At 33.8% G+C, this 18,842-nt stretch overlaps 1 protein-coding gene across 1 annotated transcript in view; it reads left to right on the top strand.

Moving 5' to 3' along the window:
• The window catches only part of PTPRO (protein tyrosine phosphatase, receptor type O), a 193,385-nt gene that overhangs the window by 122,769 nt on the left and 51,774 nt on the right, over nt 1-18,842 (top strand). The window contains exons 4-12 of the mRNA XM_011372953.2: nt 1,349-1,501; nt 3,146-3,589; nt 5,320-5,481; nt 7,897-8,093; nt 13,891-14,011; nt 14,344-14,537; nt 15,445-15,556; nt 17,820-17,853; nt 18,179-18,257. Coding sequence (XP_011371255.1) covers nt 1,349-1,501; nt 3,146-3,589; nt 5,320-5,481; nt 7,897-8,093; nt 13,891-14,011; nt 14,344-14,537; nt 15,445-15,556; nt 17,820-17,853; nt 18,179-18,257 — 1,496 coding nt within the window. The remainder of the gene's footprint in view (nt 1-1,348; nt 1,502-3,145; nt 3,590-5,319; nt 5,482-7,896; nt 8,094-13,890; nt 14,012-14,343; nt 14,538-15,444; nt 15,557-17,819; nt 17,854-18,178; nt 18,258-18,842) is intronic.

Raw genomic sequence — 18,842 nt, 5'->3', positions numbered from 1 at the left:
AAAGACTGCTTTTTGGTTCCTTTGTATATATTTATCTGCATGATCAGCTAAATGCATTAATACACAAAAATTAGCTTCACTGTTTTTACTGGCGTGAGGGGGAATCCATGAGGAGGAGAGAGAAAGAGAGCTCAGGGGAATTAATAATTTCAAAAGAACCAAGTCAACTTCTCTGAGTAAATTGCAGTGGGTTCAGGAGTGATAGAGGAAGGTAGAAAGGAAAAGGAAGGAGAGAGGGCATTCAGCTTCGCTGGGGGGGAATTGAAATGGAGGAACTTAAAATACTCTCAGTATCCAACACTGCAACGTTTCTCTGCCAGGGGGCTTAGATGATGGTGTCAGATTTGACTGGTTAACTGGAAACATGTATTGGTAAGGGGGAGAATGCATACTCAAGCACATAGGGCATGATATCCAGAAAAATGTCACTTTGAGTTGTTGCTTTTACAAATTCCTTTTCTTCACAGATTTTTTGTTCTTTTGTGTGTGTCAGTTTAAAACATATGCAGTGAATTTTACAGTTTATTTAAATTTTAGAACATTTAAGTAAACATAAACATACTCTACAAATTATTGCATTCTTTATTTTCAATGAAAATACGTAATTTAATAAGTAGGTTTTTATTTGCTTATTGATCACATGCAAATACAAGTTCATGAATAATTGAAAAGCAATCACTAGAACTTTTGTTGATTTAAAAGCCATGCATTTTTAAATAAGTGAATTAATATCTCTTTCTAAATTAATTTCAAAAATTATTTTTGGCTTTTAATTCAATAAATGGTACTTTTAATTTTTTTCTCTCATTTTCTAACTTGGATTGAATTTCTAAGTTTATTATTTTCTTTCATGTTTTCCAAATGCAATCCAATTTTTGATCTTTTTTTGAGCAGGTTCTGTCTGACACCTGTCAGATAAAGTGTCCTCCTTTTAAGACAGGTTATTTTTTTACAAGAGAGCCTAGTGAAAATATTTCTTGTAAAATTATTTTTTCTGAATCATAAAGTGGCAAATACCTTGGGTTTTTATCTTAAAGTAAATGGCTAACATAAACCTAATCTCTACTATTTCTGTATATGATCTTCTCCACTTAATACACCAAATGTTTCTGTAATAAAATTTTAACTCCAGTTGTGTCCAATTTTTGTAGAAAAAGCCTTTCAAGACTATAGTCTAAAGATCCAAATTTTCATCTCTAGCCTTACGCCACTTTTTAAATTCCTCTCCATGCCAGAAGTTGAAGAAATATTATTTTATTGGTATTTAATCATATTGTTTAGGACTTCCTAGAAGTATGTGTCATTTAGAATACCAAAATTTTAATATAATGAATTTTTCTCTTCTCAGATTTTTTTAAGGGAAAAACAGTATTTAATCACTGGTTGCCAGGAATATGTTATAGTAATATCACCTTTCAGCTGGTGTCTGAAGCAACTTTTAATAAAAGTACTCTCGTAGAGTATAGTGGTGTCAGTCATGAACCCAAACACCATAGAACTGGTAAGTCTTCGGAAGAATCAAATTTAGTAAAAAAGTAATTAAATTATATGTCACATATATACATACATACACACAATTTTTTATCATTCTAAGAAAAATTCTATTACAGAGTTAAGAAAGAAAAAAATACTTTAATAACCTAAAACAAAATTTCTATTAATGTAAAAGCAACTGAACAAAATAGTCAAAAAAATCTAAAATATGTCAATGCAATCATAGATTTATAATCTTTAAATAAAATGTACATGATATTACCAAAAGTTAGAATTAAACAACTTAACTGAATCAAGTAAACATCAGTTATTTTATATGCCTATATAGCATAAAAACAAATGGAAGATGTTCCAGTACAGATTACTAGATTATTGAAGGAAAATATTGGGAATCAGCTGTAAAGAAAACTTGCAGTGCTTAATTTTAGTAGCATCACTAACATGAAGCACTATTATTAGATGGATGGATGGATGGATGGTGGATGGAAGAGTGAATGTGTAAAATATCCATTACCAATAACAATATGTGTCTAATATAATTAGACAACATAATTGTCTGTGCCTAATGTACCTATACTCAATAGAAATGCTGTAGATGCCATTTGTATGAAAATTGGAAATGGGTTATATTAGATCACTTCTGAGACCCTTCCAATATGAAATTCTAAGTTGTTATGATTCTTATTAATTAGGCCAAAACAAGGAAACTGTAATTCACCTCGTGTCAACATCTAAGATTCTACTTGTATTTTTTATTATTCAGTTCAAGTAAAGAAACATTAATTGAGCACCTTTTATCTGGGAATTGTTTCAAATACTGAGAAAGAGGAAGACAGAGACTGGTGAGGCAGCTTCTTTCTCCTTAAAAATGGTAGAGGTAGTATACAGATGGCAGTAATATCAGGCAGAATATGATAAATATTATTTAAGAGGTACAAAGTTATATAATAACACAAATGAAGGAGAGATTAATTTTTATTGGAAGTTCATAGAAGAGGTGATATTTGAGATGCTATTTGAAGGATAAGTAAGAACTGTTATAGGTGGAGACCATGCAGTGTGCCTTCATAATTTTCTACCTCTAGAAAAGTAAATTTCCATAATTCATAGACTCATTTTGTGCTCATGTTTCATTTTAGAGAGGTGAGGAGTGAAGCCATATTTCCAACATGTGTGTTAATGTTTCTAAACCAATTCATATATACAATCCTCCTAAGTACAACTATGTCACAGGGAGTTCTTTTGTCTTGGTAGCTATAAGTACACTATACATAGTTACACTTTTTTTTGTAAGAAATATCCAGTGACAGAGACTCAGTTTTTAAAAAAGGAGATTGTGATAAGCAGAAGAATATTTACAGAACTCTGCCTTGAAAGTGGTTAAATTATCACTTGGACAAACATACTATCACAAGTTAATGTATATGAACTGTGACTGGTGATGGACTAATATGTACACATCATGCATAAAATCTTAAATGTGCATGTACTTGAAACCACCGTTGTTCTTGACGTAAATTAAAACATAGAAATATAGAAGTCAAACTAAACTCTATTTTGTAAAATATCTTGTGCATTTGACTCAATAGATTAGTTATTCACTATAATAGAGTTATAAATTACTTGAAAATAAAAATTGTCTCTCTTACAGCCCCTTATCCACCTCGAAATATCTCAGTTCGTATTGTAAACTTGAACAAAAACAATTGGGAAGAGCAGAGTGGCAGTTTTCCAGAGGAATCTTTTGTGAGATCACAAGATACAGTGGGAAAAGAAAAACTCTTCCATTTTACAGATGAAACTCTTGAAATTCCCTCTGGCAACATTTCTTCTGGTTGGCATGATTTTAACAGCAGTGACTATGAAACTACAACCCAGCCATATTGGTGGGATAGTGCATCTGCAGCTCCTGAAAGTGAAGATGAATTTGTCAGTGAACTGCCCATGGGATATGAAAATAACAGCACACTCAGTGAAACAGAGAAGTCAACCTTAGACTCTTTGTCTTTTTTCCCTGTGCAAATGATTTTGAGTTGGTTACCACCAAAACCACCCACTGCCTTTGATGGGTTCCATATACACATAGAAAGAGAAGGTAAAGCAATTGGAAATCAAAGGAAATAAATGATATAATCAAAGAAAATGAAATTGAAATAATTTAAAATTTAAATTTAGGAAGAAAGACCCATGGAAGACAGTTTATATCTTAAAAAAAAAAAGTAAAGAAAGGGAAGGATTTAATCAAATTTCCAATGTGAACTGAGACTAGAAAACAAAATGAAGAGATTGGATCAGAATCTGCAGGTTTGAGTCGTTTATAAATTGCAAGAACTGGCTACTAAAAATTTCATTGCCCAGTACTTCATGTACCCCAGGCTACTAAGGAAAACCTCATATTTTGAAAGATTTTTAAATAAAGGTCTAACCATCACAATTTACAAAATAACCTGCAGCAATTTTCTGTTTTTATAAATCTATGAAGCATGCAGCAAAAGAATCTTTCTGACAAAATGGCTACTTTCCCAAGAGAATCAAGCCTATTTCTTGCTTATCTAGCTACTCTAATTTTCCTTAGTGTGCTCCTCTGGAACTAGCACCACTTATATATTTTCCATGTGGAGCTGGCAGTAAAACAGAAAATACATAGCAACTGGTATTTCCACTATAGCTACTGTATTGTATTCAGTTATCTAGCATGTGGGAGTCATTCTTTACATTTTATCTCACTAATTTATAAAAAGCAAGGCCATCACATTCAGTAAATTTAGGTTATGAATCATATCTGGATTGTTTGGTAGATTTTTTGGTATTGCTGTTTGTTTCGTCTTCACAACAACATACTTCATTTTAAACTTTCCAGTCTAGTAATTTGGGTAGTAAAGTTGTCGTTATCAAAATTTGCAGTTAATGACAGCTTTATTTTCAGGGTAGGATATTAGGATCATGTAGTCTCAGATATGACATATTGTTTGCTCCTATTTTATTTAGTAGAATGAGACACAAAATCTGTGGGTTCCTTTATTCTGGATAATAGACCAGTAATACCCAAATATTATATAAAATTGAAATCTTTTGTTATTTTCAATTATTTGAATCAAAAGTCTTAACATTTGTCTAGGATTACGTGTATTAAATTTTTTTTTCTTAATCTGGATTTTATTTTCTGCTCCTCAATGTATTTCATGGAACATAGGATCATGTAACTCAAGTTTTTTTAATGCTTATTTCCATGAAGTTTCAATCATGCTTTTATGTGATTGCAGTGTGTTCTGTTGAAGTTTATTATATTCTCCAACTGATGATAATACCTTCAAATGAAGTAATAAGGAGCAGGAGATGGACTTGGAAGCAATGTAAAAATAATTTTTACTTTTAAAAGTTACGGAAGCAAACGGATAAAGAAAAAATATACAAGCATCAGAAAAAAACATCCAGAGTAATTATTCCTAACTAGAAATAATGTAATACTATTAAGGCATTTTTGGGTATTTAATGCTATCATCATGAACTTACAGAATATTTGCTGCTGGCTATTTTTTATCCCTTACATCCAGATGAGAAAATCAATTATTGCTTTCTTTTCCAAATATTTTACCTCTGTTTTGTACATATGGTTTTGTTGGGTCATTTAAAAGTATTCTGAAAATCAATTTGAACTCTTAGCTATCTTTTATTTATAGTACCTTTAGTTTAGAAGTATAATTGAATTTGAGAAAGGAAGGAGATAATATTTTAAAATACTTTTTTTATTAATTGACTTGTCTATAGTCTAAAGCTTTCTAGTTATCAATTCATGTATATTCTCTTTTTTTACATATGATTTAGAAAATTTTACTGAATATTTGACAGTGGATGAAGAAGCGCATGAATTTGTTACAGAACTTAAGGAACCTGGGAAATATAAATTATCTGTGACAACCTTTAGTTCCTCGGGATCTTGTGAAACTCGAAAAAGTCAGTCAGCAAAATCACTCAGTTTTTATATCAGTAAGTACCAAAGAGACTATTTTGCACTTACAGGAAAGCTAGAGCAATGGAACTCATGAGATTAATGATGCTCAAGCATCTATTATTCATCAAACCTTAGAGACCATGAGAATTCTTCAAGGTCAGGAGAGTCCCAAATCCATGAAATTTTGACAGCAGAAGAATATGTGTATGTTTAATAGTTACGAGCCTACTTAGACATTTAACTTAAGGATTTCTTTTTATTATTGTATAATTGCAGAGTTAGTAAGCTAACCTTTCACACTAGCCACAACAAACTCTCCAAGGACATGAACACACAGTTTGGGAAATATGACTTTTGTTCGATATTGTAATAAAAATGGATATTGTTGGCCTGTGTGAAAAGCCTCATTAGGGAATTGAGCTTAGAGAGCTCAAAAGAAAGTCTGAGTGTAGTAAAACCTAGGTATTCAGTATAAAGTTGGCACAAGAAGACAAACATCCTAAAAGCCCCAGTGTCAAGTCTTTAACGGGCTTTCTTGATTTCATAAACAGTAATCGCACAGCAATAAGTAGCCTCTAAAAGCACAAATAGTGCATATCTGTAACATTAGTAGCTAATCTGACTATCTTTACTAGAAGTTTAGAGGTCAAAAATCAGTTACCTAACTTATTAGCAGTTAAATGTGCCTCTAATCGGCAGAAAGAAAAAACAGAAGGTGATGAATAAAAATTGCTTGTCAAAATGGCTGACCACCATACATTTTACCACCTTCTCCAAAGGCGAAATATCACCTTTTATCAGAAAGGTGGGCAAGGGGAAGAGATCAGTTTATTTAGCAGCTTAAAAATGTTGAAAATGTCCCACATAACATTTTTATTTAAGAAACCAAAAATGTCACCAATGGTAAAAGGCCTGAAAGATTCATTAGGCATGTAGAAAAAAAGAACGCGATGGATAAGGGCAGAAAGAATATTCATAATTGCCTTGCATGTCTTTCAATTATGGAAGATCTTTGACATGATATCACTTGAGAATGAGAACAAAGTTTACTATTCAGTTCTTTCCATGAGGCAAAAAATATTTCATTAACCAAAAGACTTCCTTGTCCGCTAATTGAGATCCACTGCAAGTGTTAATGGCTTCCAGAAAAACTCCCTCAACAATTCTGGCCATTCTGGCTCTTCTCTTTTCTGAATTTCTACTGTTTTTTAGCTCATAACACAAAACATATGTGTGTGGTATTTTTTCTAGATTTATTTTATTTGTGTACATCTTGCTTCTCATACTAAATTATAAAATTCTAGCCTGGGGTTAGACTACTTGCTTATTTATTAATTCTGTTATACATTCAGCAAATATTTATTGAACTACTGCATGGATTTTGGAACTAGACTTCCTGTGTGTGAATCCCAGCTCTATTTACCCTATCTCTGCCTCAGTTAACCTCATCTGAAAGAGAGATTGATACTACTACTTATCTCATAGGTTTGTTATAAAAGGTAGAGGATTAAAATATATAAACACATATAAACTTAAAATAGGGCCTGGTACATAACGAGTGCTTTATCTCTTTGCCATTATTATTATTATCATTTTTTATTGTTGTTATTTCCCTCATCCCATTTACACTGAGAATGTAGTCCTCAGCAGAGCCACTTGCTCCTTTTCCTCTCCCGGGTTCCACCCTAGGATTACAGCTTTTTATGAAGGAACCAAGAAATGTTCCCTAAGCAAATAAAAGAAAGCTTCACAGTTGCATAGCAACAGAAAATTTTTGTAGATAATATTCACCTTCATGTTTCTTGAGTCATTACTATGGGTCAGGCACTGTGCTAATAACCACGTTAGAAACCTAATGGAACAAAGCTAATGGTGGACACTTCTATGGAGATATTTTATCATGAGGAACCCAACATGCCCTCAAATTATCACCTAGGTTTTAGCCAGCTTCCATAATGGAGCCAGCCTGTTACCCATTTCTTCTCTAATATATTCACACCTTGCCTCCACAATCCTGCTGTTAGCAAATCCGAATTTTTTTCACACAGTTGTAGTAGAGGTTAATTTGAATCTCAAAGTAATTATTTCTAGAGCCCGAAGATCCTAAGAGCAAAGAAATTATAAACACTGGTGAAATGCCACGCTGCCACACCTACTCTTTGCTGAAAGAGAAATAAATTCTCTGTGGTGAAGAATTGACCAGAATAATCTCAGACCCACATAACAATTGAAGTGGAGCTTCTGTGTCTCAGTAAAACTGTTTTTGTTGCTGATCTTGTTCAGGTCAATGGAATACTGTAGCTAAGCAGCAGATGTAAAGCCTGCCGGTCTGGCTACTTCGAATATCTTTGTAAGGGCAAAAGAAAACAATATGACTTTTGAAACTAGAATCTTTTATCTCAACCAGCCCAGCGTGAAACATCCCTTGTGCTCTCCTTTGAAATGTTCAGGTTCTTCAGGAGAGTGGATTGAAGAACTAACTGAGAAGCCCCAACATGTGAGTGTCCATGTTTTAAGCTCAACCACTGCCTTGATGTCCTGGACCTCTTCCCAAGAGAACTACAATGGCACCATCGTGTCTGTGGTGTCACTCACCTGTCAGAAACAAAAGGAGAGCCAGAGGCTAGAAAAACAATACTGCACTCAGGTAAAGGAAAGGAACCGCTGACGGGCTCACTCCCCTGCTGCAGCTCAGCCTCGCAGGCAACGCAGGGAGGGCGTTGCAAGAAATGCGCGCAGCCGCCAGGTGCATTGTAAGCAATGTTACCGAGAGCCCGGAGAGGAACCGGGAAATGAGTATGCATGGCTATTGAGTTACGTTCGTCTTCCTTTCCTCTCTTAGGATAGCCACCTTCTTCTCACTTTCATTCCTCATTCAGCAGAATTTACTGAGCTCCTACCATGTGCCAAGTACTAGGATAGTTGTTGGGGATCTAGAGAGTTTTTATGTCGTGTCCTTGCAGAGTTTACAATCTAGAATGAGAAAAATAGATAAGTGACCATATATTTACTACAGAATATAAAATAAGACCTAAGCCAAAAGTAAATGATCGAGAGGCTGTATGAGTTCACAGGAAGAAGAAAATAGGCCTGAGTAAATTTGACCTGGGGCAAGAGCATTTGGAAACTGGTGAGAAAAACTTAACCCAGGGGAGGAAGACAACCAAGCAGAAGGTTTGGGGTAGTTTTTGTTTTCTTTACGTTTTTTCTATTCCTTTTCTTATGTTAACTATAAAAATAATGCACACTCACTGAAAAAATAATTCAAAAATTAAAAATACATAAAAAAACTCACTAATCACAGCTAAGAAGAGTTTTGAAGGATGAATAGGAGTTGGCTGAGCACAAGGGAGTATGAGGGTCAAGTGGAGACAGAGTGCAAGTCAGTAGTTCTGGGAGTGGCTACCCGAGTGTGTGCACAAGCCCAGTCATCAGTCCTGAGTGAAACCAAGCAGCATAGATGCCCCAAATACCCATGGGAAGCCTGGAGCCCAGTCCAGTTTTCCAAAATCCTGATTTTATTATTTCATTAGGTCAAATTTACTGGTTCTTGGTGTCTTACAAACACAATATTTACTTTCCTAAAGACAAAAAATTATTAGTTCATGTGGAAATATAATACTCAAAAAAGATGTTTGCTATATGAAAGCTATTTGGAATATTTACATTTATCTCACAAAAATCAGGTATTTAGTGAAATTTAAAGAGAAATTTCAAATTGATAAAATGAATTTAGGAATCATGGTCTTTGGAGCACTAGAAAGCCTTAGAGGGCTGAGACGAGCCCTTACTTGAAGATGAAGCCACCTCTTAACTTGAATTAAATTAAGAAGTAAATATACTTAACCAGTTAACTAATAATTACAGCTCACTGTGCAACTTATTAGCTTCCTTCCCTGAATATACCAAAAAGATGACTTTCTACATTGATAGAAAAATGTGTTTCTCTTACAGAATGTGATCTAGAACTTGACTGCTCCAAGGTACATTTCTTCCTTGACCCATTGAATGTACAGATTACATATCTTTTGTATCGAAGCAAAAGGCTAAAGGCATAGGTAGACAGTATAAATTATAAATGAGCCAGAAAAGGTTGGTTTAAGTGCACTTTAATAATGTTTCATTGAAATGCAAACATGAAACTGTTAAGGGATTATAGGCAAGGAGACCACTATTTAAAATAGAGAGTGGAAACTAAACCCCTGTGCTAGTTGTTATCTCAATTACTACAAGAATGTTTAAGGATTGTGTTATTATACCAGCATCATCTGCTGTTCCACTACACATGCCCACAAGCATTTTCAAATGAAAAAACATCCATCAGTTCAAGAAGTCTCAAAAACTAGCCTACAGTGATTTCACCATTAATCAAAGGAATCTAGAGGATGTTCTCACCAGGAGTGGTCTCACTTGGTTTTATTTCCTAAAGCAATCATTACCCAGAAAGAAAGAACGAATAATACTTCTTAAGTTTTATATTCAGTGGTACTGTGATTACGTTAAATAGAAAATTCAAAATACAGCTCAAAAATAAGGGTAATTCTAAAACCAAACACATATTAACAATTAATGTTTCACTATTTTATAGTTTTGCTCTCCTTAGTGAGCCTCTTTCATCAACTGTACCACAGGATCATTGCTTTATTATCTTACCTGGATCATCCACGATAGTCACTGCTAGTTCTCTGTGGTAGGTAGGTCCTGTGCGAGATGCTAAGATTAAAACAAATTTAGTTTGAACCTTAATTAAGTTCGTGAAACTTAACATCTGGTCTTCTGTATAGGTGCGTTGTACCCATTAATTTGTATTTGTCCTCATCATGTATATGGTCTTCGTGTCTGATTGTTGTTTCGTATATTAATTTGTATGTGAATGTTCATGGGAAAAGGAGTTTTCTGATGCTTCCTCCTAACAACTGTTTTAGTGCTATTCATTCATCAGTAAGTATATGTTGAACAAAAAGTCAGTGCTCAATTGGTGTTATATAAAGGACTCAGCTGATTCTTCAAAGTAAATGTGCTTTTGTCATTTTATCCAAAGATTCACACACAATCATAAATTTCAGAATTAAAAAGCATTATATAATATATGTATGCATATTTTTTGTGTGCTCTGCCTTGGTCCATAAATATTTTGCAATAATATACAGGAATGTATAACTAAAGGACAAAATCAGAAGAAAGACAATCTATTAGATTTACAAATAAAGAAATTGTAGAGCTAAGAGGGCAAATATTTAAAGGACCTGCCCAAAGTCACACAATTATTTAGTATCAGAGCTGAGATCAAGACTCAAGTGATTTGACTGCCAGGCCACCACTGTTTCTGTTAGGTTGTATGTGCTACACTGCTCATCTTGACAGTCAAGAGTAGTGACTAAATGCATAGATTCCAGTGTCAAACCGACATGGGTCTCAGACCTGATCTTAACAGATACCAGTTACGAGTCTCAAGGCAACTTTCTTCATCTCTGTAAGTCTTAGTATCTTAATCTGTAATATAAGGAGAAGCATATCCTATCTCATAGAGTTATAATAGAAATAAAAGACTTGATGCCTAATGCGAGTGCCTGAAACATAAGTGTGCAAAGAATTGTCAATTTTATCATTCAAACTTAACTGGATGCTTTTTGAATCAAGGGAGGTAGATGAAACAGTTCTAGAGGTTCGTCATAAAAAAAAACAACAACAACTGAGTAATTGTAACAAATGTATAGAACAGAGTTAATGGAAGGAGGATCACATCAAGTAGAAATAAGACCGTTTCAGATTCAAAGGAATCTTCATTATCACCTGGTTCAATCCTGTTATTTAACAGTCTATCATGTATTTTCTGTGCTGTCGAGTACATCTTTCTTCCTACTTCTTTAACCAAAGAGGGATAGGACTGGTGCCTACTTGGAAAGACATTGAGCTGAACTGAATTCTCTGTGATGGAAAGTAAGCTAGTCAAGAGAAAGGAAATAATGGACTGCAAAGATGGGGTGAAAATTGGGAGAAGGGTATGGAATGATCTTCTAAAGAATAAAATACATATTATTCGGTAAGTAGAATGAAGGAGCATTTCCTTTTCTAACCTCCAATATACCCACAAGGAGGTCCAGAATAAATAAAAAGAGATAGAAAGATAGAAGTATAGATATAGGCTGGTGGCTCACTAAAAAATTTAAAAATAGGGTGAGGAGGATTGGTGTTTATGATTTGTTATCAAGTTCATTTGCAATACTATTACCCTCTTCTCATTTTTAGTATTGTGATATATATAGATAGATGATAGATGATAGATGGATGGATGGATAGAAAGAGAGAGAGAGAGAGAGAGAAAGAGAGAGAGATGATGGATAGATAGTGGTATATATTCACATAGTTGCTTTTTATTTTTAAAAAGTGTAATTTATTATAATGGCATATTTAAGTGGTTATGATTCTAGGTAGCCATTTAAATAATCGGAATCAACTAGTGCCTAAAATATTATCTAACCAAAGGAACTTTAACATCATCCTGAAACGGTCTACATTTTTTTGTGTCATTCTTAACGAGTGATTAATGAGCTAGATCAGCATTGGCAGGTATGATAAGATACTTACAATGTGTTGTTAAGTTTAAAAGTTTGGAGCAATGTTGATGGTATAGCATCTATATGGTTCAATATAAAATTATGTATGTATGTATGTATTGAGGAAGCTCTGGAAGATTGCCCTCCAAAATGTTGGAAATGATGGGAGGAGGACACTACTTCCAATTTACTTCACTTACTCTTCTACTGTGTGAACAATTTTTACAATGAACAAGTATTTGTTTTATCACTTAAAACGTAAAGAAATAAAACAGCACTGCTTAGTTGTGCGTAACATATGCGCACTTATTCATAGTATACCTCTTCCAGAAATGCTCTATTGGATGAGGATATCAAGTTGACTAGCATTGCTAGATAGCTTCTAGCAGAATTAAAATTCTAAAACATGGACAAGAAACCCTGATATAAAAGAGTGTGAAAAGGAAAGAAAAAGTGGAATGACAATTTATTAATTCAGTTTAATCTTATTTTGGTCAAATTAATGAAAAAGAAATTTTGGTATGCTGTTCCCCCCACTTATGTGTAGAGCAAGTTGTACCAATTAGAATTATATAATTTCTACTGTTTAGAGTCAGTTTCTGATGTCAGAAATGTTTTAATTCAATTCATATCACCAATAATATGTTTATTCTTAAAATTATGATGAGACTTTTAACAAAATACATTATAGCATAGGTAAGCTTTCAACAATATTGTTATCCATTGATTCATGCTTCTTCCTGCAGCAGTTTCATAGTTAAGTACCCTAGAGGCCAAAAGTTGATAAATAATAAGAGTTAACTTTATTGAAACTTTGGCTTAAGCATCCTCCTTACAACTCAATGCAGTATATAATAGTATTAGCTAGGGTTTACCAATGAAGAAACCAAGGTAAGAATTATTTTTTAAATTATAAATTATGAATAAATTCCTATGCTTATATGGGGTAGAGTCGAGATTTGATCTCAGACAGTATGAATAGAGAAACTGTGTTCTTTCCACTAAGCAAGGCGATCTTAATATCAGAAGCACTAAAGGTTAAAGCAGCACACCTCTTAAGCTGTTAGTTGAATCATCAATCCTTGTGCACACCAGCATTTGGCTTTAATGGATACATTTTCTTCATCTATCTGTTCTCACTGTTTTTCTCTACATAGTATTTGTTACATAACCAAAAGTTTTAAAAAAGTACAGTAAAGAGAAGCTCATCAAAGTGAGAAATATTCTCTACAACATTATTGTATAGGGTCACAATAGCCTTGCAAAGTGCTTACTGCTGTATCTCGATGCTTAGCCTTAGGACTTGCCTGTAGTGTGGATGAGAGGTCACAACGCTAGGCTTCTAGTCCCAACACCGAATCTAAATATGTGACCTTTACCAATCTCTGGCTTTACTTTCATGATCTATTAAATGAGAGAGTTGGACTCGATAATCTCTCAAGTCATTTCTATCTCTATAATTGGATATTATATGCTTCTAAGTGACGAGGGACTAAAGGCATTCCTGCACTGACCTTTGTGTGTAATCAGCTGACACTACAATTTAGGATGTCAGATCATCCTTGTGGAACTGCTGATTTGATTATGGTTAGAAGCTGATGTGTCTCTAGTGTACATAGTTACAATTGACATTGATGGGTATAAAGTAGTTCACGGGGCTTATTAAGTCCAACCGTAGAATTTGAATGTTCTGGGCTCCCTTCAGTGTTCACATGAACTATAAATCATTCTAATTTAGAAATCTGACCTTCCCCAGCATGAGTAAAGTCTTTTGGATTTCAAAGGCATCTGTGGTTCTGCAAAGCGTCTCTGAATTCAATTTTATCCTCTGTGTCACATTCTAAAATTCCAGCTGTAAATAAATCCTATTGGGTGTTTGGTTTAAAGGTGAACTCAAGCAAATCTGTTATTGAAAATCTGGTTCCTGGTGCCCAATATCAGGTTGTGATGTACCTTAAAAAAGGCCCTTTGATTGGACCACCTTCAGATCCTGTGACATTTGCCATTGGTAAGTTGCCAAGCACAAGAATAACTTTATTAATGTACTCTTTGGAGAGGTACAATGTCCAAGTTCAAATTATTATCATATATATGGGTGGGCCATTCTTGTTCACCCAATATCCTACCTTTGGAGTAATAAACTAGTACAACTGTAGAGCTGGAGGACATCCTTAACATTTATTACTAGGGAAAAAAATCAGAGGCAAATATGTTTGGTTTTCAATGATTGTGTCAGACAAGTGAAAACCCTACTTTTTAAGTAGAAGTTCGAAGCCATTGCTAAGATATTAAATAATCCTTATTGGCTTTCTTTTTTCATTCCCCTTCCCTTCTTCTTAGTTCCAACTGGAATAAAGGATTTGATGCTCTACCCCTTGGGTCCTACAGCCGTGGTTTTGAGCTGGACCAGGCCTTACTTAGGAGTGTTCAGAAAATACGTAGTCGAAATGTTTTATTTCAATCCTTCAACAATGACATCAGAGTGGACAACCTACTATGAAATAGCGGCGACTGTCTCCTTAACTGCATCAGTGGTAATCTCTCCTTAAGCAGCTGTCACACTCTCTGTGTAAACAGATGTGCCTGTACTGTATGTACCAAATGTCCGTAAAAGGAATCTGTAAAGTAGATTATTTTATAAATATACACAGGAAGCTTACTCTTTTCAAGGTTTTTTGGTTGTTTCTGCTTTTAGGATTGTTTTTTTGGGGTTTTTTTTTTTTTTTTCTTTGAGAGAGGAAAGGTAAATTGTGTGAAAATAGCTTTCACCCCAAATTGAGTTTACTTCTTTCTGTGCCTGAGAAGAAAAACACAAGAGATTACCTTTTGTCATTTAATAATTAGTTGGCACTGCTTAATTGTAATAATGACATCTACAAGTCAATTAAATACCTATAGTGTCAGATCATTATAAGACGCCTTTCAAGAGAGCAGGTAAAGATTGCTCTTTCTAAAATTTGAGTAATTTTAAAAATGCAGGTGACTTACAGGTCATGCATGAAGTACACAATTGTCCTCTACCCAGATGATGACTCTAGTAATTGCCACCCATCAAGGACACATTTTTATGGTCCAAGCTGAGAGAATACAGAGTCATGAAAGTCATTTGTCTTAGAAATAAGGAAATGTGTACTTTCGGTCATTTGCAAATAAGGACTATTTCACTTTGTAGTATAACTGAGGAAACTAAAAAATGAAACCAATATTTGAAGCATTCGATTCTATACCTTTGAATCACTTTTTAAAAATTATATTTTTGTATATCATCTCCACCCCACCTCATTCCAAAAAGAGTTTTTTATGGAGAATTTGGAAAATACAAAAAGGCACAGAAAGGAAAATAAAAATTACTTATCAATTGTTTTTATGGCCTAGTAGATGTAACTCTATTACAAAAATATGATTTCCTCATTAGTCCTTTGTCTCCTTGCTTTTTTTAAGAGAATAGCTAACCTGTTGCCAGCATGGTACTACAACTTTCGAGTGACTATGGTGACATGGGGAGACCCAGAATTGAGCTGTTGTGACAGTTCCACCATAAGCTTCATAACAGGTGAGTGGTGTGTGGGAAATGGTTTCCTGAGAAGAAGATACTGTTTTGAGAACATATCTGCAGAAGGTGCTAATCATTCACTCAGGACTGAGTGAGCATCAGTTTCACGGAAGATAATATGCTTGATTCTAAAAGTTCATTATTTGTTTAAATGATAGCCTTTAAAAATTAAAATATTATTTTTATTCTGAATTACTGTCATCGATTTATCTTTATTCCTAGTCACTGCCCTTGATTTATGTGCCCCTGTTTGGAATTGATTAGAATAGAGATGTGGCAGGCAGAGCTTTCAGCTTAACATTGCACTCAGTTGACTTTACCCATTTGATTATATCTGCTAAAGTGCCTCCATTTCCTTATTAATTGAGCCTTTTTAAAGTCACAGGCTGAATGAAGTATTGTCCACTGCAGGAGTTAAAACAGGCTTTGAAGACAGGAAGACCTGGGTTTGAATCGTGGCTCTGTCTCATTCCACATGTAACCTTGAGCAAGTTAATTTCCCTAAGCCTCAGGTTTTGTTTTTTTTTAATGTGGAAAATGGGGATAATAGTATTTATCATCTGTTAATGTTTATTATTACTTCTCAATTAAGTAAGCTGCTTAGCAAAATACATCACGTAAAGATTAAGTAACTTAAAAAAGTTGTTTGTGTTAGATCTCAGAGTCTTAAATTATGTAGTTCATTATCACATAGCAGAGCCAATCAGAGGTAGCAATAAAAAGGGGAAATTCATCAAAGAGACATTAACCCTGGTTGTTTGAACTAAGATTTTTAAAGGACTTTTGGTTGGACTACAAGGCTGTAATTAGAGTCATACTAAGAGAAGAAAAGAAAAATATTTTTAGGTGAAGAATAATTTTGACAAAATATTTTCCTCACTGGACAGCTAGATTTGCTCTGTTGAAATTTATAAATTAAAAAAGCAATGGAAAGAAATTAATCATATGTGAATTCTTATATTATCAACTTTCATAGTTCATTATTTTTCCTTACTAGCCAATTTCTATAGCTCCCTTTGTTCAAGAAGGGAGAAAATACCAATTATTAACAAGCCCTGTGTTATACTTTTGGATGCATTAATAACTGCATATTTAATTATAGTTAAAATTCACTGTATCAATAATTCATACAGTTTAACTTTATTGGGATTAATTCTCTGAGAATACTCTTTCCTTCTCCAACAGAGCAGTGCCTGGAAAAAGCCCAGACTTAGCATGTGAACACTTGATTGAGTAGACCTGGCTCTACTAATTTTTGGTGTTAGAACTTTGAGCAAATTATCTTAACTCCTGGAATTCTATTTTCTCTTTGGTAAAACTCAAAAATATTACTTAACAACTGGCTAATAGAGCAAAACCAAGTACATTAGAATTCATTGTAGTAAAGCAGAACACCAGCTTGATAGTCATTACATTGTCTCAGAAGAGGGGCATTGGGAATGAAATATTAATAGGAATTGGAGTTCTGACTCCAGCGGTTTAGGTGTGCCTTTCAAAGCTGGGAACTGACTGGGACTAGGCAAAGATCACGATATAACAGTTTGGGCGAACAAAGCAAGTCTGGATGCGTAAACTGTGGTTAATAAGCAAGCTACATGCCTAAGTGAGCAGTCTTGCCTTCAGTAAAGTGAACTTTGGTAATTTCTTATTTTTCCTGGAACAAACTACTCAATCATGTTGACACTGGCAGTCCCTAGTCTTATCTAAGCATGTCGATAACAGATGGTCTCAATTCTCACTTCTATAAAATGGACATAATAATACCCCACAAGACAGTATAAGAATTAAATGATATAATGTAAATCATTATTGAAACATAGTGGTAGCTGAGTTTACTTTTATCCTTATTTTTTAAACTAGTTAAAATTTTAGCTTTTTTTTTTTCTTTTTTTGCTTTTCTTCCCTTATTTCAATTTGAAAACAAATAAGAATCTCATACTTCACTTCTCTTCATTTTTAATTGTAACCCAAATTGCCAAACTGTGAGATGAAAGAGGAAACACAAACAAAATATTTGAATAAGGTATGATTTATTAGAACCTCAAGTCTACTATCTTTGTCAGGCAACTTTTGAAAGTCAAGTTCATAATTATGCTGGCGTATCAAAAAGTGTTTAATAAACAAATAGTGACATCTTGTGGTCCTTCAGCAATATGCTGGATTTTAAAGTAACAACATGGATTATAAGAATCTGGACACCGGTGAGGGGGAGAGATATACTTCTCGGTTTGCAATTTTAAATATGTTTTTTTGTCCTCATTAGAATTAGAACACGAGAAAATATCCTTTGAAGAAATGTAAGTATAGGTACTTGTATATAATGAAGTACATAGAAATATACTAAGAAATTATAAAGAAGCCAGCATTATTAGAATATTCTGAACTATGATGTGGGTTTGTGCTATTGTTGATATTTCAAAATTTTATTGTCAAACGTATAGAAATGCTACTCCTATTTCACATGAAATAAAAATGTTTTTTACTCTCTATATTACAAATCTCTTCAGCAAATACTTTTCTTTCCAAGCATAGTTAGTCATGAATGTTTGTTTTGAGTATTAGTAGCATATTAAAGAAAATAATTCTTTATGATTTGTAGAAATTCTCCTCCAAATATTTTAGTTGGTTTTATGCTATAACGTGGAAAGGGACACTTTCCTGTCTTCAAACCACCATACGCTTGGAATTTAAATTCAACTGCGTATTTGTTTCTTAAAATCCTCAGAATTATCAGTTACTTTAAAAATAATTAAAATATACTTTCACAGCTCATATATTGTAAATCCATGATGAGCTCTCATTCCCAATTGGAAAAAATTTTAAAGCTTAAATGTGTAAGAATTTAAAATAAATTAATAACTTCAATGTTAGAGAGAATTTAGCTTTGTAGCATCATAAAAAGTCCTTTCCTTCCCTCCCTTAATACTTATTGCAGCAGCATTTATTAAGAGCCTACCTTCTGCAAAGCACCAGGCTGGACACTGTCAGTAATGTTGTCTTACTATTTTATAGAAATGATATTTATTTTCTGTCCTTCTAGTCATCAATCCTACTGACCTTTATTCCCATAAACATCTTTTCTGCACCACAATAAAAAAGATTTACTTTTACAGGACCCCGGAGTTTCCAGTACTTCTTTGAAAATAAGTTCACCGATACCTAAGACTATTAATTTATTAATGTAACAAACATAACCAAACAAATGAACATTTTAGAAATTTTATAACTGTAAAATTTGTATAAAAGACCATGATATTCTCAGGTACAGGCTATCTTGTGTCTGAGC

The sequence above is a fragment of the Pteropus vampyrus genome, unplaced genomic scaffold (genome assembly GCF_000151845.1).
Source record: "Pteropus vampyrus isolate Shadow unplaced genomic scaffold, Pvam_2.0 Scaffold216, whole genome shotgun sequence".
Taxonomy (NCBI): Eukaryota; Metazoa; Chordata; class Mammalia; order Chiroptera; family Pteropodidae; genus Pteropus; species Pteropus vampyrus.
Note: the sequence above shows the minus strand (reverse complement) of the source record. Positions and strands in the feature narration are given on the sequence as shown.